The sequence below is a fragment of the Atheta coriaria genome, unplaced genomic scaffold (assembly GCF_025399875.1).
Source record: "Atheta coriaria isolate IRGN ID8LTWV9N9 unplaced genomic scaffold, Caltech_Dcor_3.1 hic_scaffold_4_pilon, whole genome shotgun sequence".
In the NCBI taxonomy this organism is placed as follows: Eukaryota; Metazoa; Arthropoda; class Insecta; order Coleoptera; family Staphylinidae; genus Dalotia; species Dalotia coriaria.
Window position 1 is genome coordinate 3,544,314 of NW_027045446.1, and position 23,042 is coordinate 3,567,355.

General features: G+C 44.8%; 2 protein-coding genes across 3 annotated transcripts in view; one reads left to right on the plus strand and one right to left on the minus strand.

Annotated features, from left to right (window-relative positions):
* The window catches only part of ndl (serine protease nudel), a 125,672-nt gene that overhangs the window by 78,192 nt on the left and 24,438 nt on the right, over window positions 1-23,042 (minus strand). The window contains exon 1 of one of the 2 annotated variants that reach the window (XM_065300362.1): window positions 4,191-4,381. The exons of the other annotated variant lie outside the window; for it this stretch is intronic. The gene's annotated coding sequence lies outside the window, so the exon portion shown is untranslated. Of the gene's footprint in view, window positions 1-4,190; window positions 4,382-23,042 lie in introns of those variants that run through there. 2 annotated transcript variants of the gene reach the window in all.
* On the plus strand, window positions 4,441-6,646 carry noc (no ocelli). The gene is made up of 2 exons (XM_065300365.1): window positions 4,441-4,721; window positions 4,832-6,646. Exons 1-2 carry the CDS (start codon window positions 4,635-4,637, stop codon window positions 6,137-6,139), a joined length of 1,395 nt encoding a protein of 464 aa, XP_065156437.1. The 5' UTR covers window positions 4,441-4,634; the 3' UTR covers window positions 6,140-6,646.

The following is a 23,042-nucleotide window of genomic DNA, read 5'->3' on the forward strand; positions in this document are numbered from 1 at the left end:
CCGTGATAGATATTTGCCCACTCGCAACTCCCAGGGAGGAGTCGGCGGCGTAATTTATGGCGCCATTTATCAATGCTCCACACCCTCTGTTAACTGCGAGAGCCAATTTCGAGATGTGTGCCGCGATATAAAGAGAGGTGCCGCGTAGAAGAGATGTGTGTGCGCGGGCCCGAAACGGGCGAAACCGAAACGCTTGTTCAACATCGGGATGTTGTTTCAGCTTGACTTGACCCCATTTGTTACAGCGTAATGTCTTCTTTTAACTTTCGCCGGTCCGTACAGTCTGTAGGAGCGCTCGCGCGTGTGTAAAGATGTACGACCACGGCGCACATATGAGAGACGTATCTATAAGTCGGTACTTCTTCTTTGCCCTTGCGCTGCATCCGCAACATATACATTACACTGCTTCGTATGATTTATATGACATGCGATCATGCTTCGATCGCGATACACACGAGCTTGATTCGTCATAATATATGCAACAAGTCTCTGATCCAGATGCGCAGGAAATCTTTCTGTTTAAAAAAATCGATGTTTAAATATTTTACATTGCTGCGTATATTAATGTAAATTGTGTGGATTTGTAGACAGCGTAAATAGTTGCATTCGCCAAGGCATAATAATTGGCGGTGTCTTTCAGAACGCGCTCGCCAAGTCGTTATTCACAGTCACTCTTCGTTAACTCGCCTAACAATCTTGCCATCCACATGGCCACAGGTGAATTATTTTACTCTCAATTGATGTAGGTATTACGTTGCGCAAGCGAACAAAACTCAGCGTTTTGTTTTACAGTAACAAGACATCATCAAACGTGTAATCTTCTAATGCGCCAACAGAATCGTGACAGTGTCATTTCCGGTCGTAGAAAATTCTGTATAAATACCAACGGGTATTTTATGGCAAGTAAATTGTGCGTTTTATTGCATGAATTTCTTAAAATTTTGTTCTTCAATACCTGCAGTGCAAAAGCCCGAAAATAATGAGATTAATTTGAATAAGTTGTACTTTCCAGCGGTGTTGTTTCTAGTTTTATGACAGTCAATAGATTATTTTCATAACATCGTCTGTCGGTAATGGGATTAACGGTCAGTCCTCCTAGCGATTATTTACACCCCCCATTTACAACGAGTGCAGTTGTCCGATTTACAAGCCTAATCCAATTTTGGAACGTTTTCATTTCTGCATTTCTCTAACGCGATTAAGCTGCAGGCGTCAGCTCCAAATTTCCCTTTTTATGACACCGTCATGACAGGCAGAACACAACCCTAGTCGCATGTTATATACAGAAGTAGTGTGCGCACGTAACTCATTCGTGAAGCGAAGCAATTCTTCTTGGAACGGCCGGCGGCGATGGCAAGAACAACGAAACAATGTGATAAATTAATAAAACCTTAGAGATGGGCCGCCGATAAGCCGAGACCTATCGAGCTTTGCGCTGTAAGGGATCGTTAACCATTTCCGTTGCGGACAAGGGCCATGAATTACTCCAAAAATATTATACTGCTTGTTTTCGAAATTCATAAGCCGGGGTAAAACTTATGTAAATGTTGCAGGTGTTTGACATTTCAGACGGACGTGGGTTTGTTGAAAATCAGATCATTTTTATGTGAATTCCGCAGTGGTGTCGCTTAATTCAAAGTGTAGTCAGTTGAGTTATTTTTACGACCACGCAAATGACAAGTGCGCTCATGTAAGCTGTCCGTGTAGCGGCTACCAAGTGCAAACGTAACGAAGCGCACGTATTCCGATCAGTCACCGCCGTCGCGTTCGTGCACTCGAGAGCGAGAAGGACTAAAGGCCATCATTAACGATAACCATCGCGCCTGCCAGCGTCGCAGCCTAAGACAAATGAAGGTGCGAGCTGACAGCGAGTCCATTTAGTCGGGAAGTCGTAATTATAAGGCGTGGTGATGGTTTTGGTGGTGTGTGAGCTTGAAGCGCGCGAGCGGTATCTTCAGCGCGTTGGCACCGTTAGGCAAACAGTTCGGAACGACTATTAAATTACAGAGCGGGATTTGCCGCGTGTAATTAATTGGGATTCGATAATTAGTCGATGATTAGCAGCCATGCGTGTGCGACCGCATTGTCAACGGGCTGTCAATAACAGACGATGATGACAAATACAAGATGGCGCTGAAACAAATCCGTTTCTCAAAGATGTCTAGATCTATCTCGGGGTGCTGCACTGCGGAAGCCGTGGGTTCACAGTTCGGGCAACGAAAAGATTGATGATACCCTTGCGCCCCGAGCATAATAGAAAAGTGACGTCGCGCTTCCAACAATAAGCCATCGAATGCCTGGATATTAATGACGTCGTGGCGTCTAATTTCCATTTCGTCCTTCGACTCCGCGAACAAATATCCGACATTATTTTGTTTACGTCTGTCGCTTCAGACGCAGGCATATTGTTCCCGTTGCCGAGTTTCATTTATCATCTTGCCAGGCAAACATGGCGGTGGTAGGGGCGCTGCTGGTGGCGCGGCACGCGGAGATTTACGACGCCATTGTGCAGCTAGACAACCATGGAAAAGTCGAGTTTTACCTGGCTCACTGTCCCGCAAACAACCAGAAGACAGGGCCACAAAGACTCTTCATAATTACCCAAATGCAAGCCCATGCAAGCACGACAAACAGAGCGGCGTAAAATTTATACTTTTACTGCCTTTTATGATCTCCAAGCGCAAAGGCGAAAGGTGTGCGCGCCGCAATCGGAGTGGTCGTAAAACTTATTCAGCAAATTCAACAAATCTTTCGTAAATAAACTTGCGACCCTTAATCCAATTTGCGAAGAATTCTGTAATTTGTAAGACTTTATTGAATAAGTGGATTAGCACTTGGGGGTACATACATCAATCGACACAAAACACCAAGGGCGGCAGTTGGAGTAGTAAACGAGTTACGAATTGTCATCTGTTGTAAAATTATCGAATTTACGATGCAATTAAAGCCGCATTCGAAAGCGTCCGTGCCAGCTTTTCGACGCGTCTTTAAACTTTGTCTTGATATACTAGCGTTTGATTTCTCGCGCCTTGCCCAAGACGATAAGTTATGCTTAATGCGTAATTTAATTAGAGTGTGAAACATGCCTCTTCCAACACGCACACATCTAATATTAGACGACTATTTGTTAAGTACATTTTGTTTGCGCTCACGACAAAGTTAGTTGGACGGCATCCAGGCTTCGCGGGCCGAGAGTGGCGCCGGCCCGCTTAGTAATTGGTGTAATTCTTCACGACATTTCGAATTAGATCACTGGCTGCTTATACAAACGCACACGGAGCCACGAAAACGCCGTCTTTGATCTGCGCCAAAGATAAAGGCTTCGGCTATGCGCCCATTTCATTAGAATAAAATATCGTTGCGTCAATTCCGCAGCGGGCTATGTTTACATACAATGAAACGTTTTGTTTCTTCGGAAGCGCAGACCGGCATCAAGATTTATCGTGCCGACCGACACGTTTGCCATGAAATATTGGGCATAATTTTTTTGCCGCAGATTATCCGACCCTGTGTGTGCTGAATTTTATTTGTTCGGCGCGATGATGGTCAAAGAAAGCCGGCATAATTGGTCGTTTGCAAAATGCCTCCTGCCTTCAGACATTCAAGTCCACACAGAGCTGAGCAGAAATAAAAAAGAAGAAAACATTGGCATTGCCATTGCGAGGCAGTTGGACGCTGTCAGAAAAAGTGAACCTGATTTATGGGACAGCCGATGACAGTGATTGAAACCGTCGAGGATAAACAATCGCAAGGTGCGCCCGAAATCGAATGCAATCAGACTTAACATATTCCTGTTTGCTTGCTTGCCTGCTACTTGTCTTGACCGCGAGCAGCAAAGCGAACGAGGCGAACAAACGGAACCAATCATATCAAAATATTAAATACACAAAGTCGACGTCGACGGCTGGGGAACGATGTGGATTTCTCATTGAAGCTTTATTTACGAGATGAGATTGAATTATAATACCCACGCCACGAGCGTGTTCAAACAAGTGAAATACGGCAGACAAGTTTATAAAAGATATGACAGCTGTAACAGACGTAACTATAAAATAAATAAAGTCTGGCCGAAGCCCAACGCGCCAGGCGTTCGTGCTTTTGCGGCCAGAACCAACTCTATTCCGCCATTTGGTCTCAGATGCACTGCTTCTTTAGGCTGTTCCATTCTAGAAAAGAATTCATGTGCTTACTCTATTTCGATGTGTTTAGGCGAGGCTACTGATTACGAGCAGTTGGATGCAACACTATAAAAGTCGGCGCGTTTCAAAGAACTCGAGGGTCTGTCATCGTCACCAGCGTCATGGGTGGTAGGAGCCGACAGGCCAGAAACGTGGCGGCATTAACGCTTTGTCATGCCTCGCGACCTGCAGCAACCGGTCGACGGAGCACTCGAACGACTGCCAGCTTGAAAACTGTTGGAAGTAGTGGGGCTGACGGCGCGGGTTTGGAGCGCAGGCGCGCGTACCCATTTTCAAAGCTCCCACTTCCAAACTTTTCGGAGCCTCAGAGCGTTAGAGCTGCTTGTGGAGTTAACTTGCGAGACGCCATCGTCAGAGAATCGTGTGTACCGAGTGTGTGCGTTGTGTTATTTAATTCGACAAGTGAAATTTATCATCTAAATATTGTTATACCAAATGGTTGTGCTTGAAGGTGGCGGTATGTTGTCTTCAAACGGAAATCAATACTTACAACCGGATTATTTATCTCCGCTTCCAACTACGGTAAGTTGAATTCTGAATCTTCGGAAACTTTCAAAAGCGCAAACTATTAATCAAATTTTACAAAATTTTGGTACAGATTAATTTATTGTTTTGTTTGTTTTTGCTTACAGTTGGATGCAAAGAAAAGTCCCTTGGCCCTACTGGCCCAAACATGTAGTCAGATCGGAGCTGACTCACCATCATCAAAACCTTTGATATCTCCGTTGGATAAGCCAAAGAAGAACTCATCCGACGGTTCGCGTTCGTCTCCGGCAAGTGCTCGTGATAAAACCGAAAAGTCCGCGTCGCGCAGCAGCCCGACGGAAACAAAACTTGCGTTCAAGCCTTACGAAACCAATGTGATCACAAAGCGCAGCGACGAGTCGCGTCCCTCTTCAAAATCGGGCAACACTGACGACGAACGGAAGCCGGAAACACCGCATCGGAAAACCGCCTCGCCAGCGAACAGCACGTCAACGCCAGTGCCGGAGAACGGAAAGACAAGCCCTCCGTCGGATCGCGAACGGAAATCATCTACACCACGCGGTGCGTCACCAATCATCCGATCAGGTCTGGAGATGCTTCAAGGCACCACAAAGGATACCGGATTGAGTGCGTACAAACCTCTAAGCGGATTACCCGGTTCTTTGTCAGGATCTTTAAGTTCACTGTGTTGCCCACCTGGGCTGGAACATACGAATCCAGCTTTCCGACCACCATTTCCCGGTGGTCCCTTCTCACATCACCACGCTGCTATGTTAGCTGCATCTGGATATCCTGGTACCACCCCTGGTCCGTACCTAAGTTATGCGCGAGTGAAAACGCCAGCCGGCGGCGAAGCGTTAGTACCGGTATGCAAGGACCCCTACTGCACGGGCTGCCAGTTCAGTATGCACAATCAGCAGTTATTGATGAGCGGTGCCGCAGCGGCGGCCGCCGCTAGTGGTCCGTGTCCCAGTGGATGTACCCAGTGCGACCATCAGAAGTACAACCTTGCGATGGCGATGTCCCTAGTGCCTCCTGGAGCGGTACATCCGTCTTCCCTGGCATACCCCCAACTGGGCAGACCGTTGATCTGCAATTGGATAGCTGGGGATACCTATTGCGGGAAGAGGTGTGTTACTTCCGAGGAGCTATTACAACACCTTAGGACACACACCAACGGTGCGGATGCTGCAGCAGCTGTTGCCGCCACCACCACCGCTGCGTCGTCCCTAATGAACGCACATTCATTATTCTCCACCTCAGCGTTGCACAGATACCCTAATCCGCCTTTGAGTCCACTCTCGGCGGCGAGGTATCACCCGTACGCCAAACCAGGTGTTCCTGGTACCCTGGCCGCCTCTCCGTACAGCGCCTTCAATCCGACCACCTTAGGACAATACTACTCACCGTATTCAATCTACGGTCAGCGACTGGGCGCCGCCGTGCATCCCTAAACGATATCGTGTCCGGTTCTTGTTGATATTTATTTATTACCGATAACATGATTCGTACACCCGGGCTTGCAGACGCTTATGTTGCAAACAGGTCTGCGTTTGTCCAACACGTTCTACTGTGATAATATGTAAATAACTACATTTTCTCGAAGCAGACGCTATTTGACGAAGAAACAAATACGAAAAGTGCAATCTACAAAAAAGAGAGAAACGAATTCTATATTGTATGAACTCTTAGTTATTCGCAAAGCGGGTAGTCTTTGCGTGCGGCCCGCTTTGAACTTATTATTAATCGTTTTTGTTAATTATCTCTTCCTACTTGTATATTTAAAGAACAAACTTATATATTGCATAAAAGAAAATCCAACATGATGGAGAATATAATACACATTTTGTATAGCATTATAAAGTAAACAAAAAAATAATGACGAAGAAATTACATACTGATACTGAGGTTGAGTTTCGATGATGATGCTTTAATAAAAATGTTTGTAGACATAACATCGACTTATGACTCGTTTATTTCGACCTTTTTGTGTTTCATTTCAACGCTAAACACACCTTCAGGTGGCATAATTGGAAAGAGCATTTTTGTGGCGCGCTGCACCTTCGCATGGCGCGATAGTTTGGTGCTTCGGGTGTGAAAGCAGCGACTTGATGGATTACCCCGCCGGAGTGACCTTCTCCTGGCATCTGCAATCTCTTGCCGAGATGATGGATGGTCGAGCTGTCACAGCGTCATTCATCATTATGCCCGCTTCGGAGCTCTGCAACTTACGCCGAGATGGAACTCCGCAGCGCTTAATTGAAACAGTCCTACGCCTTTTGCTAATTATAATAAGTTTTATGCACTTCGTAACAGTCGCAGCTGCCATTGGTCCAAGCAATAAATAACACTTTTCTCCAGAAATGCGATTTTTTGCATGCGAAAATTGATGCTTTTCCTAATCAACGACCGCGCGCCGTAATCGTTCAAGAAGTGGAGATAAAAACGTGCATAGCGGCATAACGATGATGCCCCATCATCCAATTACCGTCTATCATCAATTCTAACCGAAACAGGTTCTCGTCAGACCTCGTCGCCGCCGTCGAGGCGAGCGCGTCTGTCATTAATCATAAGAGCGCGCCCAGGTAAAGCAGCGCCCGTCACTCAAAGTCATCCATGTCTCATCAAACACGCAGCGACGTTAGTGGCGCGCGAGGGCCCCACTTCTGTGCTGCGGCAACACGCGACTTTTCGCTCTGTGCTCGCATGATAACTTTGCATTCATGCGCGCGGGGCTCTTATTTCGCCGCCAACCCACATTTCAATTTGTCCCCCGAAGCCGCTGACTGGGTGACACGAAGCGTTAATATTTCACTCGGGCTGTCATATCGCTGCGCGGGCTTAAATTATTTCTGAAACGCAGATTTACAGTTGTTTTCTTGTAGATTCCGTTTAACGCCGCCATAAACGAGATGTTGCGAAAGCGCGCTTTTGGTTCGTCCACCTCCGGCAAGTATGATGTGTGTACAGGATGTGCGTTCATGCGCGCGCGCTTGAATGTGTGACTGACGCGCAGTGAAGATTTATTTATGTTCTTTGGGATCAAACGGGCGAGTGTTTTATGTTATAATTTATGAGTAATTAGTCTGGCGAATGCTAGCGTGTGGGTTTTAACTTAAATAATTACGTTTTATGCTGCACAGGCCTGAGGGATCATTTCATGGAGGAATTATGAACGTCCACAGCAGTTAATTTATTGCCCGACTAACAATGCAGTTGGAACTACACCAACAACATATTTTTCGAGTTTTCACGCTGATCTAATACAGAATGTTTGGATGAGTAATTGAGATCTTCAATTTTGGTTGAGCGTTACCACCTGGCTTTATTCTACGCTGAAGACTTTCTAGTCGCTGGTGGCGCGCACGCCTCGGATGCAAATATGAGCAGATAGTTTATTCAGATATCGTTTGCGGAAGGGAAACGCTGAGCGGCGGCGATAGTTGCGCGCGCGATAAGGCATCTCGAGTGTGTCACATGCCATCAGGAGTCTAATCTAAATCGCATTACCCGCGAAGCGGTGACGGCATCGCTTGCTGCCTTCTCGAGCTCTTCGGCACGTCTTCGCGTGCCTCGAGTGTACGTGCGGTAGCCGCCGACTTTGACACTCTCGCGGCTGCTCACGATTATAAATTGATTTATTACGTTATCGCTTTTTCATGCGCACTCTCGCGACGCGAGCGCGCTCCTGAATTATACAAGAGCATAAGCGCCAGACGCGGAAAATCTTCGCGGTACACAACGACAACAAACTGCGGCCACACAATATTTATTAGGAGTGAATAATTCACTCGGCGGGTCTCTCCGGCGGTTGAATATGAAATTATCGCGCATACAAATCTATTTCGTGTGCCGTGCGCCGTGCCGCCGATTTACATACAAAGTGTTTTCGAAAGTGCACGCAGACTATAATTTTAATCTTTCAGCTAGTTGCGTCGTAATCTTATCCTAAATGTAGGTATATGTACAAATACTACACACTTAGGAGGAGTAGGTAATAATACGCTGCGATTTTATACGAAACGCGAAACAATTAAACGTGATATATATCGATCGTAAATACGAATAATTTGCATACGTAGAGCAATATTTCCGTGCGCTGCACGTTCGCCGGTTGGGTTATTTGCGCCAAAATGCATATGCTGTCGGATTTGCGGTGTAGATCATGCTCTGACACGGCGTGTTATATGTTGCGTGACCGCTGCGTGGCGTGGTGCAGACGCATAGACACATCGCAAGATGTTTTATGGCCCGGCAACTGGCATTTCGAGCCGGAGCTCTCCGCGTTTAAGTACATTTTGAAATATTAATGGCGTTTTTTAATCACTATAAATTAAGATCGCATGGCTGGCGAGTTGCGGTGCGGTGCCGGTGTGCGCGTTGGCAAACGCGACGCTGAAAGAACGCTGACTGAAAATAATATATCAGGATTAAACTAATAAATTTTTATATCCAGCAGCTCTGCTACAGCGAGCAGCGGAGAGTCAGTCAGTGTTGGGTATGCGATGCGAGAGCGCACGGCGACGGAGGAGATTTATGACTATTGCACGTTCCTTTTTATACAGCTATTAATAATAATGTTCTCTAACCATATGTTCTCGACGTATGATAAATATTAAAATCCATGCGTTTTGACGTACATCCCGAAATTACCATTTGGCGTGCGCGCGCCGCTGCACGACGTTAAATTAAGCGCTAATTAAATGGAATTTATAGCCGATTACTACACGTTAAATGCCTTCAGGTCGTTTAATCTGTGAGTTACCGAACGTATTATATGCAAATCTAATTCTCAAGAAAAAAAAATCTAGTTTCTTTAAATAAATAGAATTTCACATTCTGATCGACTAATAATGTATCTTTATTATGCACTGCAATGAATTTGTTATGAGTTGATATAATGTCATAAACTTATCACATATTATAGAATCTGAAATTACATACTGTTGCACTTCACTCTGCCATAGACAGTCATGGGCTATAATTTCGAATGCACTCCTCCACCCTATAAATATTGTAGGTACTCATGGGTAATGCAAAGAAAATCGTTCGTGCATGCAAGCACGCAGGCAACTGACATCCAGAAACACAATCCACAAACCGCTGTTCATTGCTTGCTGGCTGCCGCCTGCCGATAAGCCAAACATCACATTATGTTGCTTATACCTACATGTCTAACTTGAATGTAAAGACATCTCCCAACCTGGCAATGCATAACGACTGGGTACTGCAATATTGCACATCATGCAAAAATAATAACCAGCCTAATGGTTCCAACCTACAATCACACGAAAGATGAGTGCATTTACGATGATCGTGTGTTGCGCCTCTAATATGCCAATCAAAAACCAAGAGACATGACCGACAAGTTGTGATCTGCATTGGATGAGTGCGCATGCAAAACAAAAAAATACGACGATGGTAACGTCATAATCGCGGTGATTGTATGGCGTGGCTTGCAGATTGAAACAAATGGAAATCGACGCGTCGAGCCCGGTGTACGAGGGAACTATCCGTAACATCCCTTCACACATCAATATCAATATTTCACATGCAACTACTCTTCATTACGGCTGACACTTTGATCGTTCGTCTTCGTATTTATCGCGCGCGCGGCGCATCAGCATAATGTCGCGGAGTGTCGCGCACCGCGCGCGAGTGCAATTATGATTGATTAGCGTTGATAAAAAGAAGTCATAAATTTCAATTATGCCGGCAGCGTTAAAATGCAATTTGGTGTACAATTGAACAATTACATTTTGGGCCGACTGATCACGTTCAGGTCTCGAGAGCAGCACTAAACAACAAAAACTCATCGTTTGAACAAATCATCATGTAATGAACAGGCAAACGAAGCGTTGCAAATTACAATTTACATCCTTTTGGCCTGTGTGCAAGCATTCAACAGATCATTTTGCAAGGTGAGCTGAGTGTGGCATGTAGTGAATAAGTTGATGTTGTTAGTATCCTATATGCGCCGCTTATATGCCCATGGCGTCGAATTGTTAAATGCGTGCGCGAACCATCAAACGAGGTACACTTTAACGTGCACATTTATTACACTTAATTGCCACCTACAAAACAAATTGCAGGCTCTAACTTCCCACGTCGCGCGCGGACGCGGGCGCACGTTTAATTAATTCACTTATCGTCTCGAATAATCGCCGGCGCAACAAATCACTTTTGCAATTTTTATTTCATTTGTTTCCACTTAGAACGTGCATTGCTGGGTATGAGTTACGCAAGAAAAACAACAGGAAACAAAGGAAAAGCTAAATAAACACCATTTAGGCGGTTAGATTTTCATACAAATGGATTAACTAAATTTTTTCTTGGTAACATTCAACATATTCTTTCAACGTGTCAGGTTTTTTCACATTGTCAGCCTGGCCAACTCGTCAAATAAATATTAAACGAGTAATAAAGGATTGGGAATGTGAATATGTGAGTAGGTACACGTTTTCATAAGTGGCAGATTAGATGCGACGCGAATGCACACGCATGACCAAACAATGAGGGTTGGCGACGTTTTCATTTACCTCTACGCGCGCCACAAAACCCTTTCAGACTTGTTCCCGAGCGTGAGCTCCAGGGCAATATATTTTATGCAAGGATGAAAAGAAAATTCAATCTGCGTGACACGGCCCCCTTCGTGTGCTCGCGCAGTGACAGCCCGTGATTACACATTCAACAACCTGACCCCGTACAGCCGGAGGGCATTTTGACCTTGCTGCTCATGTGAGTCATGAGTGCAAGTGACATGCGTAACAAGTTCTTCGAAGAAGTTTTACGCATTAGACTACAGTTTACTGCCATACTGCATTTGCATCTGTCTTCCTACATCATTTATTCCGGCAGTTACATTATAAGCTTCAACTCTGATACACGAGGATTTCAGTCTCGAAATTGTTATTTCATAAACAAAACGCCTATATGTAATTTCGATTTAACTTGATTTTATGAATGTCATCGTCACTCTACACGTACCTATATCGGTAGATCTAGATGGGAGCGAAAAGAAACACGTTGATCAAGAGTATCAGAGATCGATGCATACGCATTAATCATGCGTTCGCGTTTCGTTTATGGCTCACGTCCGACTTGGCTTGCAAAGCCCTTTCATTAAACTCCAGCACGCAGCGCAAAGGTAAAAGGCATCGCAATCACTGTCAGTCTAAATATGGATGGATGCTGACGTGGATGAAAACATGGGCGCTGTCATAAAGATGTCAACTTAACGATGCCTGAAGATTATAGGATCTCGGGCTGTCGGACGTCAGGACGATGCAGGCAAAGACCTAACGAACGCAACCAGCCATACCACCACCGCGTGGAACCAGTACGAGTAGCTGCAAACGTCGAGCTGCGAGCCTACCGTGCGCACTAATTTATTAGCCGGTTTATCTTATTTACACTGAGTACACTTGTTAATAAACCAGCGCGGATGCAAATCGTTTTGTAATCCGAGGCGCGCTAATGCAAAATCGCAATTAATGAATTATATAATGCAGTGCAAGATTGCAGCGTCAGACTCGACCACCGCCAATCAGGATTTTTCCAAGCTGCAAAAAAGGCAAGCAAACCATAGCGAAAAAAACAATAAACACGAGTCTACGCTGTTTTTGGTCTTGGTCTATGACCAATTGATTTTATTGCTGCGTTACAGCTGTAATTGCGTGTTCTATTGGAACATGCTGTATAGACGTAACGTGCGCGCGTGTGGTTTAATTGGTAGCGCAAAGTGGTTCGAGCCTTTTCGAAGGCCGAGAAGACGGCATCGGCATGTTCACAGCCTGCGTTTCATATTCGATTTCGAGCCGCTCGATGGAAACGGGTTTATTAAGTGGAAATGCAATAATATGCCGTTATCGTCTGCGCCGCACGAAAACTAATTAGTGTGATTTGCCACACTTGGTAATAAATTTCGCTACCTTTATTTGGCGAGCGTATAGTGCGATACGTGTTCCACGATCACCACCACTGAACTGAGTGGAGTTTTGGACAGCGACTGTGACTCGCAATGGTCTAAATTGACCTTATTTAGTAACACACGGCCGGTTGCGTTGCGCGATGTGTTTGTGTTAATTAATTAAATTGCTAATTTAGCTAATTAACGAGCAGCGGCGAGCACCATTGACAGATAAAAACATTTAGCAGATTCTTAAAATCGCTTCTCATGCCTTCTCAGTCGTCACTTGCTTTGCTTTACGTTTACGTGCGCATTTTTGGCGCTTTCGACATAAAAACGAGCGTACGGAACGTGGGCATGAATGCGAAGTAAGTGTAGCGAGTGTGTAAGCGAACGGAAGTGAGAACACACAGATTTTATGCGCCCAACTTTGAAAACTCGTAATACACCAGTTGACAGCTGTGATATGTTCAATTTAACAAGCGCAACACGCACGCACGCACTCGTCTGTGACATGGGGAAATTCTGCTTTGGAGCTTTAGGTATTTTTTACAATACAAGTGTATTTTATAACCAAAGTCAATCAACTGCCAATGTGGCTTTAATGTTCCAGACAGTTTGCACGCTTGCATTTACATTATGCGATTGAATAATTATCATTAACGTGTTGGGAGGTCAGCGCATTGTGTCCACACTCCACATACATAAACATGATTATAGTCAAGCGGCGTTTTCTAGCCGGGGTCTGCTCAAGAACTCTTCGCGGCCACCTCTCGCTTTACATACAATGGAGTCATGTCGTTACGTGACTCTCCTACGAAGCGTATCTTTTATGCCCAGCGTCCGGTAGGCCCATAACGCGACCGCAGACGCAAACATGAACAAGAAAGCTCAGACTTGGAATACTCGAACACTCGAAGACCTGATGAATGGCGAGCGGCGATGGTCTGCTGAATGGCCGCCTTGTTCGAGCGTGGAATAGCAATGAGGCGGCGAGGCAGTGGCCAAAGGACCCGGGGCCGCCTCACTGAATGTCAAAATTACCGAAAACAAGGCGATGCCGCCCTGCATCCGCTGGACCAAAAAGTCGCGAACGTAAAACTTGCAGGAATGGAAAAAGGACCGGAATCCCTGATGGCCGGCGATGTCACGTAGCGTCTGTCGGCTACTGTGTGTGTGACGAGTCCGAATTACCATGATTGCCGCCGTGCCGCGGTTTGATTGACTAACGACTGACAGTCGGACAATGCATCTGCGGCGGCTGGGTTCTCCGCGCGCGCGCGGAATGCAGACGTGATGTGCAAATGCAAGAAGGGCTCGGCGTTGATTGGAATCAAAGGGTCCAGGAATGCAAATCCGCACAGGCGAGGCAGAGAAAACCTGAGCGCTGGTTTCCTGAAATAAAGCAATGCCATACCTCATTAAGCTTCCAGCGCTTGCTGCTGTCAAGATTATAAATCAGTACTCCTGCAGGGGGTCCACCTCTGACCTCAGCTGTCGCAGACAGTTGTAAGTATCAAATAACGCCGTGCGTTTAGTATTTGGACGCGTGGTCCGCCCACACGACAGTTTATAATCCGAGTAGAGTAGTCTTTTTTGATGTGTTTCCATGCGATGCTTCGTTTTGTTTTCTTCTGTTGTGAATAATAATATGACTGGTCCGAGATGCTTCTTGGCACGCTAGCCACGGTACAATGCAATGTGGGTGGCGTTTCTGGCCACAATAAGATCGCAATCGTTTGCACCAATCTTCTACAATGCGCGTTTGGAGCATTATCCGCACAGTCCACATCTATTCACTGCTTTCAACGGCGAAATTCCATGTAATGACTTGCGAGAGTGCCGTATGGCGTATCTAACGTGGGTCATAACATATCGGAATCGATTGTCGTCACCTCACAGCAGGTGCATGTCGCGTTGTCGTGGCGTGCAGGTGTGTGTGGCCCTGTCACGAATCGCTTTCACGGCGGACACAACCGCAGCAGGATACAAAAACCGCCGTTAAGACTGTTTGAGCTGCGTTTTCACAATTTCAGAAAGCAGTTGATAAAGATGCTATACACCGCAGTAAAAAAATGAAATTTCTTCCACACCAGGAAAGCCTTGATCGAACGGTGGAAGAAGGTGGTTGGAAAACAGGATTAATGGCCCGGGTGGGACGGAGAAGGTAATAAATTCTTGAGCAAGAATTACCGGCGTGCAACTTGCGAAATATGACAGCGTCATAAATTGCAGACAGTGGCGAGCGAGCGAGTGTAATATATTTCTGGCGCGAACCCCTGGCAGACCGTCGCGGTCTCAACCTTCTAACAACTCGCATTATTTTTTCCTCCTTCGTCCCAAGCCTTTGCCCTGTCGAGGTGGCCAGGCAGGAGAAGAAGAAGAAGTGGGTAGTTTGGTTACCGCTATATTTTTTTGGGAAAGTCAGGGCGCCGCGCCACCGCCACCGCCGAGATAGTTAATGTGATTTATTCCGGCCAAGATAACCGTAAGCCGACTTGAAATGATAACGTCAAGCACAGAAGCAACTTCTCCGCGGCGCGCGCAAAGTTTATAAGCCTCGGAGTCTTCCTCGGCGGCGCAGAGAGCCCACTTGGAACATTATCGACCTCTTTATCTGAACAGATACCCACATACAGAGTCATAATGTATCCGTCCGCGCTGCACGCCAGGCGCGGAAAGAGAGCCATAAAGAATGTCGCCGCGCGCACGGAAAACGCCACGTTCTCCTATCTTGTAGCGCTAGACAGCGCTACATGCCGAAGTACACGATTAAGCAAGATAAATCTAATGGTGAAACCTTGTTAAAAGTGGCGTAAATGGCAACCCGGAGAGCAATACATTCAGTCGAGTCTCCACTTGGTCTCTACTCCAACATGCCTGATGGTAAATCAAAAACGACCAATTTCGCAACATGCAAAGTGCCAAGGGACACGAGAACGCGCCAACGTTTTCCCTGATTGTTTCTTGATGCCTGCCGTAATAACCAGGAGGGCATTACGTACACATCAACAAATGCGCGCGCGCGTTTAATGAATCGCCGCGACCCGCGTTCTTAGACTTTTGATTTATGCTGATGGCAGCGCATTGAGCCATTGTTTGGTAATGCGCCGCCGCCCGCGTGTCTGAATTGCAAGGAAGACAGAGAGGCATCTATTCACTCGCCGAATGGGTGTGAACTTCACCGCTTAGCGCATTGTCTTCCGGCGAACAATACCAAATCATAATTCTTGCACGCTCGGCTAACGCACGACCAGGTGTACTCGTACGGGCTTTATGAACTGATGGCAGCTATTTATCACCATCACCAGCGCGGAGCTGGATGGAGTTGAATACATGCGACGTCTTTATATAACCTCTCGCATGGACATGATCATGCCACCTCCGACACGTGCAGAGACCTACATGGTGCCTGCCGGCCGTCCTAAATAAATAATCACAAAACTTTGCCAGCGAGGTGTAATCGTCGTTGTGTGCGCGTGTATCTCCTCTTCGCAAGCGCGTGATTTATGGATGACAATAAGTTAATATCTGCCAGTAACATGTTACAACACCACCGCCGGTATCGTCCTCATTAATATCAGTCAGACGCACTTTCTCGTCGACACCAACAGCTGTTTACATACCGCTTGTTTCATATTTCCAAATTTCACACCAAAACCCCGCAAAGAAATTAATTTTTTAACGTTTTGAATACACTTTATTGTAGTGGCTTTTAATGTGATGTGATCAGAATAGTTTGTGGTTAGTTTTGACAAGGATGTTGATGAATTTCCATCGTCATGACAGAAATGACAATCATCAGACCACAAATTGTAGTATTGTCACATTCGTTGCTGTGTTTACAAGCGGGCATTAAAGCCTCCTCAATTATTATCCGAACAAGATTATAGCGGCGGTATGAAATACATCATTTTGACATGTAACGGCCCGTCGGTGTCGTGCAGACTTGTCAGCGTCACATCGTGCGCCTTTGCCGTTTGCGAAATTGTGTAATGGACGATAATTAATTACAAATGTCGGATGCGTCCTAACATGGCACGACCAATCTCGTCGATTAGTTGTTCCTCTACACTCATCTTTCCTGCTTACACATATAATGAAAAAAAAACATGTAGGTATATAGCTATAGCATATCTGACGTTGACAGAGGACCATACCAGCACACCTTAACAAACCGTCTAATTTACATACGACGAGAGAGAAATCTTGAACGAAAACTACAGGCATTTAATTTACACATCATTAATTACGCAGCCGACCGCCGACACGTTTGACTCGAGTGGTCCTCGAACGGCCTACTTCATAAATGTCAGGTTCCACCTTCCAACGGCGACTAATTAAAGGTGTACGGCATGCGTACGGATACTTTATTGGAAGTGAATTATTTTCGTGCCCATCTAATTAAGTGCTCGCTGTCGTCGACAGTCGAAATAATATTTTTTTCTTATATTGCTTCAAATTTTATTCCCGTGTAAATGTTGCGTCTCGGCTGCTCGAAATATTTGTTTACGGTGCGCGGCGTATAAATATATTTAGAGTTTTTACGGTGTCGTTGGCTGTCATCGCGGCAACTTCTTATGTGCGCGAGTGCCGAGACATTAATACCGCGACAGGCAGCAGCGCCTACGCCTACCATGTACTATCCATGTTTCGAACGTCCTTCTCTTTTTATTCGCTTCTTCGGCGTCGTTGTGTGTGACATCGCCATCCACCGCATGCCAAACGAATGCTTTCAACCTCAGTGTGTTCCACGTGATGTTCAGTCACTATTAATTAAATGTATCGTCTTAATTTTTGTGCGCGTTTTAATTTATTGGTGTAATCAAAAGGAAATTATTTTAGTGCGTAATTTTGATTATCACGGATATTAATATAATTTGTCACAGGCAGTGTATCGTCGAGGCAAATTTATTGCGTGTGCGATGTCCATTTCACTAATTTCATGCTGTAGATAAATTTCCTCGCTGGGGCAAACACCGCATGTGTCGCGAACGTTTCTGTCGACGACATACGTACACATCTTGGCAACCGGGTTATATATAAGTATACGCAAGTTGTGTAATGCCAACGCATAAAAATTTAATAAAAAAAAGCGTTCCCTTTTTGATATAAAAATAGTAATTTATTGAGGCTTTTTTCAAGTAACTGGAGCAAAAATTTGCAAAAACTGCTGTAAATTACCTACCGACCCCACCGAATTTCCCTTTTTCTCAAAAGCTTTTGTTTGCACGTTTACAGTGCCATGTGAATCTTCTTAGCTCACTTCTTCGGTACCCTTTTTTTTTCATTTCCAACAGGCGCGCAATTTGCAAGCGCACCTTAATAAATTCTTAGAAAAACGGGGAGGAGGACGTGTCGAAAATTTATATCTTCATTTCCAATGGGTGGTAATGAACGGGCGCGCGCGCCGTCTCGAGACCCAGGTGTGAACAATGAGTAATGTGCGCGAGACGCGGCGGGACGCGCTCGTACTCGATCGTGTACTTTAATAAATCTCGCCGGGAAGTTGCCGAACGGCGGTCGCATATGCATGCATGCACCTCATTTGAATACTCGTTATGTAAGTTGAAATAAAACTAGGCATAAATCGTGCGGGCATACCTGTACCGCCGCCGCCAATGTTGTCGTTATAAATAAACTCACTCGGGTCGGTTGGTTAAAGCTCGACCACTTCATGTTCGCCTTTGTGTCCGATTTAGACAATTAATTCGTAACAATATGCGCATTTCACATTAATTTATTCTTGCACTATGCGGCGTTACGTCGAAATTGATTTTATAGTATTTCGGTACGGTAACTACCAACTTACGTTACATTTGCGTTGCGTATTATTTTGCGTGTGAAAGAAAACAGACGGTTTTGTCCTGCGATGTGTGCATTATCCATTTCTACACATGCTCGCGCGTGCAATTTGCGATTTCGCATTACAGCCGCACATTGAATCGCAACTCTTTGCCGAACAACACATAAAAGATATCAATGCACGTACGCGAGTCAGAGCCGTCCGTCACGCCGTCGCTAACGGGCAGAAATTAAGTTGTAAACGAAGTTATTTATAATCCGGTCGCTCGACTTTCCCATTTTATACTTTTATTGATGTTCGAATTACGCGCGCATTACTTACGCCGCTGTAAGACACCACACAATAATACCATATGAGTTTGTGTGTTATTTATTTACATCAATATCAAACAAAATCGATGGTTAAACGCGCTGCAGTTAATCGTTATAAAAATGAAAATCGCAAGATACACACACATGCACTTAGCTAGATGATTGATTGTGACAAGTTGTAATTATTTACGATGCGAACGCGATAAAGGTCATTTCATATTAATTATGCTAATCGTATTGCATATAGGGTAGACTGGGTACGGTTGTACCATTTTTTAGATTTATGCCTGTAGGCTTAATAGGATTTTACTTAGCGCAATGGTACTTGTCATAGTTTAATGCCTAATCATCTGGCTACGTTTTGCCCATATTTTTAATCCCTCAAGTTTACAAGTACCTTCATAAATCTAAATTTTGTTGTGGGTGAGAAATGGTACAACCGACCTCAGGCCTCAGGACGGTTGTACCAGCGGGTGGGGTCGATTGTACCATACAGAAATAAAACTTATTTATTACAATAAACGTATTTATTACAATAAAGAAAACACTTTTAAAATTATACTTAAATGCCCTGCTATGTGTGCAACAATATAATTAGTTGGAATCACAATTATTGCATACGTAGCTGGGTTCTCCGTCAGTGCATTGCTCATGAGCCCAGTTCTTACACTCAATATACACTCATAGGCATTGATATAAGCGCTATCATCATGTTGGCCTTTTCCTATTTTGCGAATACGTACTCGTGGCATCTAATATAAAGCAAACGTTTTACGTTTAGAAAGAAAAAGAAATTTTACTTTAAAATAATACAAGGCATGGGGTCGTTTATACCGGTACAACTGTCCCCATATTATTTGGTACAACCGTCCCCATGTGGACATTTTCCAAATTATATTTAATTAAAAAAAAAATAATAGGGATACAAGAATTTGATTAACATACCTTTATTCTTCAAAAACCATTTATTTTCAATAAACACACACGTATAATATAACACGCAAGACAAGATTTAAAAACTAAAAACAATTCATCATCAAATATTTACTTTTGATCTCAAAAAATCAAAAACACGTCCTACACGCGTGTAACTGGCTTTGTGTGACTCAACATACAACTTACATACTTCAACTTGTATGCGGCTACTATCACTCCTTGAAGGCATAGGGCTGTGCTCAACTGTTCACGAGATATTTGCTTTGGTACTACCGCCCCCCTGGTACTACCGTACCCAGTCTACCCTACTCTCGAATGCATCGGCCCCAATTCCACTTCACGATGCGAAATTATCACTGGTATTAATTATTTTTGATCGTTGTGTAAAGGCAAAATAAGTTTCCATTTTCGGGTGGCTTGCGGCTTGATCGTTCAATTAAATGCCAGCTCGTTATTTATGCAGTTAATGGGCGATCGCAGACGTCTCGTGCTGTCTTTCTTTTCCACTTTTCAACATTTCAAGCGCTTATAAGGCCTGCGCGCATGGGAGCGAAAATTAATTTGGTGAATAATTTATAAACGGAATGAATTTATGATGTTCTTGCGTTAACGGCGTGGTCGTACGGATCATAACAAGGCGAGGCTGCGATGTGTCTGAATAAAAAATGGCTACATGCGCATTAGCTCAGCGACAACAAGCCAACCACCCACGGTCGACAGTTTATCTCTCGGTGGCCCCCAGCGTGTTCTGTCCCGCACCCGCGGAGCAACCATCAGTCGGGTGGTCTCGGGCAGCAGGCACCTAAGACTTTTGCCAGCAGGTGTTGAACGTCAATGGGTTCTCTCTTCTCACTAAATGTCTTGTTTCCGGGAGTTCAATTTTTTCATCGTAAAAGTTTATAACATAATAGTAATTTATTGTTTGCTGGGATTTTGGAGTATTATGATTCGTTACGTGTGTGGGATCGGTGAGTGAGTGCAAATGTTATAATTGATGAGTGAGTAAATGACACGATGTTTATTATCACGAACATCCTTCATGCCGTTTAAGTGTCAGAACATGCCACGAATGTACCTACCCTAGAGACGTTTTCCAGAACTGTACTCTAAAAAGCATGGTGCTCACAACTTCGACCAACCCGACAGAGATCCCAGTTCAACCAGAGATCCAGCAGCAGCAACTACAACCAATCCCGGAGAATCCGCAAGTCTCTTTAAGCAACTCTCTCTCAAACGACAAGACTTAGGAGGCAGGTACGACTCACCGACTGTTTCCACGCTGGGTTCGCAGGATTTCATCTCAGTGCAACGCGCACATCAGCTCTGCTGCATGCTCTACCAACAACTCTCGAACGACGAGAGCTGGGAGACAGGTACGACTCACCGACTGTTTCCGGACTGGGTTCCCAAGATTTCATCTCAGTGCGACGCGCACATCACTGTTGCAACCCCTCGCCAACAAGTCTCGAACGACGAGATCTGGGAGACAGGTACGACTTACCGACTGTTTCCAGGCTGGGTTCTCATCTCAGTGCGACGCGCACACCACTGCTGCAACCTCTCGCCAACAACTCTCGAACGACGAGAGCTGGGAAGCAGGCACGACTCACCGACTGTTTCCAGGCGTGGTTCTCAAGATTTCATCTCAATGCGACGCGCATCACCTCTGCTGCATGCAATACCAACTCCGAAGAGCTTCTTCCGGCCTTTCCGGTAACTTTATCACTGGTAGGGGGGTACTGTGGGGATCTTTACCCAAAGCTTATTTCTGTATTTCAAAACTTTATAACTTTCTTCATCTTTATTGTATACCGTAATTCTTCATCCAAAATTCCCAAATTTCCTAATATCTTTTATTACCTTGAAAAACCTAATCTCCGAGTCGGACGGTTTGGCACGACTCGGATTCCCAGAATCCAATGGTCAGCTTTCCCTCTCTTCAATGTCACACACTTTCTTCTACCAATCCAATCTATTAATTTCTTCCTACTTCCAAATTTCTTGTCACCACCCATCAACCTGAAGGGTTGCTGGTGGGTGACAAGGGTTTAGGAAGGACAGTTCTTGACATTACTTCAAACACTACAGTTCTTAACTATTCTTCTCTACAATACTTCTTAACTATACTTCTTCAAGACTTCTTAATAAACATTGTTCGTGATAATAAACATCGTGTCATTTACTCACTCATCAATTATAACATTTGCACTCACTCACTGATCCCACACGTGGGCTGTGGTTAGAGCTGAATTTATTGGTGCCTAATTCAAATTTAAAACAAATTATTTTTGTGAGGAATTTTTCTAAGGCATTTATGCAAAGATTTTTTTCTTTGTTTAAAAATAAAGGTAGTAAATCAATACTTGACGGTACATGGCACGAGACGAGTAGAACTGTGTGGATTTTTAATTTATCTAATAAAGATTGATGATTTACGAGAGTAGGCATTGGAATGGCTCGGATTTATGGACTTTTAATGCGTCAAAGCCGCGTTTCGCGAGCGCCTCTTGTTTTTTGTGTGCGTTTTTTTCCCTGCTCCCGCCGGTCAGCATTTCGCTCCTTTCTTTATTAATGCTCTGCGTATTTAGCCGGGGAGAGCGCTTAATGGATAAAACTTAACCTCGACATGTAATAAAATAACTTTAGCGGATAAAAGGCGACGTCGTTCGGTTGGCTGGCGTGTCGTTACCGACGGTTGATAAATGAAACCGTTCGGAGCACTCTGCGAACGGAAGCCATTAACACAAATATGCGAAGAGCGCTCGTCGCTCTTCAGCGTGTTTGTTTAGAAAACCGAGACGCGCGACAACGTGAAAAGAATCATGATGGCCGCCGTCGCGCGCCGCCATGACACTTGGCGGTGTTGCGCGATAATGTCACCTAGTTTACGTAAATTTTTCGCATCTTAAACTTTGAATCTGTTTACTTCAACATGCAACTGTTAATTTTAAAATGTGCACATGCAGGCTGTATAATATCGCAGCCGCTTTTGTTACCGGCTGCGTTTTTGTTGGGCACGCATGAATAAACGATGATGAGGACATAAATCTCGAGGTAATTTATTTGAATTGCGTTTGCGTCCGTCGACGGCGACGTACGCCGAGCTGAATTTATGAAGAAGTGTTGTGCTTTGTGTCAGCGGCGCGGCGTTTTTCTTTTGTACTCGGTTTCTATCCCCGCGCACACACGAAGAGACAGACGCGCAAACAGAAGAAAGATAAAAGCCTCTTCTCCATCTTGGCGCGCGGGACGAAGAGGAAGACATAACTCTGCGCCGTGACACGACACACAAGCCTCAACTTAATGAAGAGCATAAAACTAGTTGTTTCATACGCACTTGCGCACATGTACTCTTAAGTTTACGACGTAGATGTCTTCCTAGTTGGGTTTTGTTG

Excerpts from the sequence above, each read along its gene's own strand:
- noc (XM_065300365.1), top strand. The coding sequence starts at position 4,635 with ATGGTTGTGCTTGAAGGTGGCGGTATGTTGTCTTCAAACGGAAATCAA. Across the intron at positions 4,722-4,831 it reads TATCTCCGCTTCCAACTACG|TTGGATGCAAAGAAAAGTCC; the intron begins GTAAGTTGAATT and ends TTTTGCTTACAG.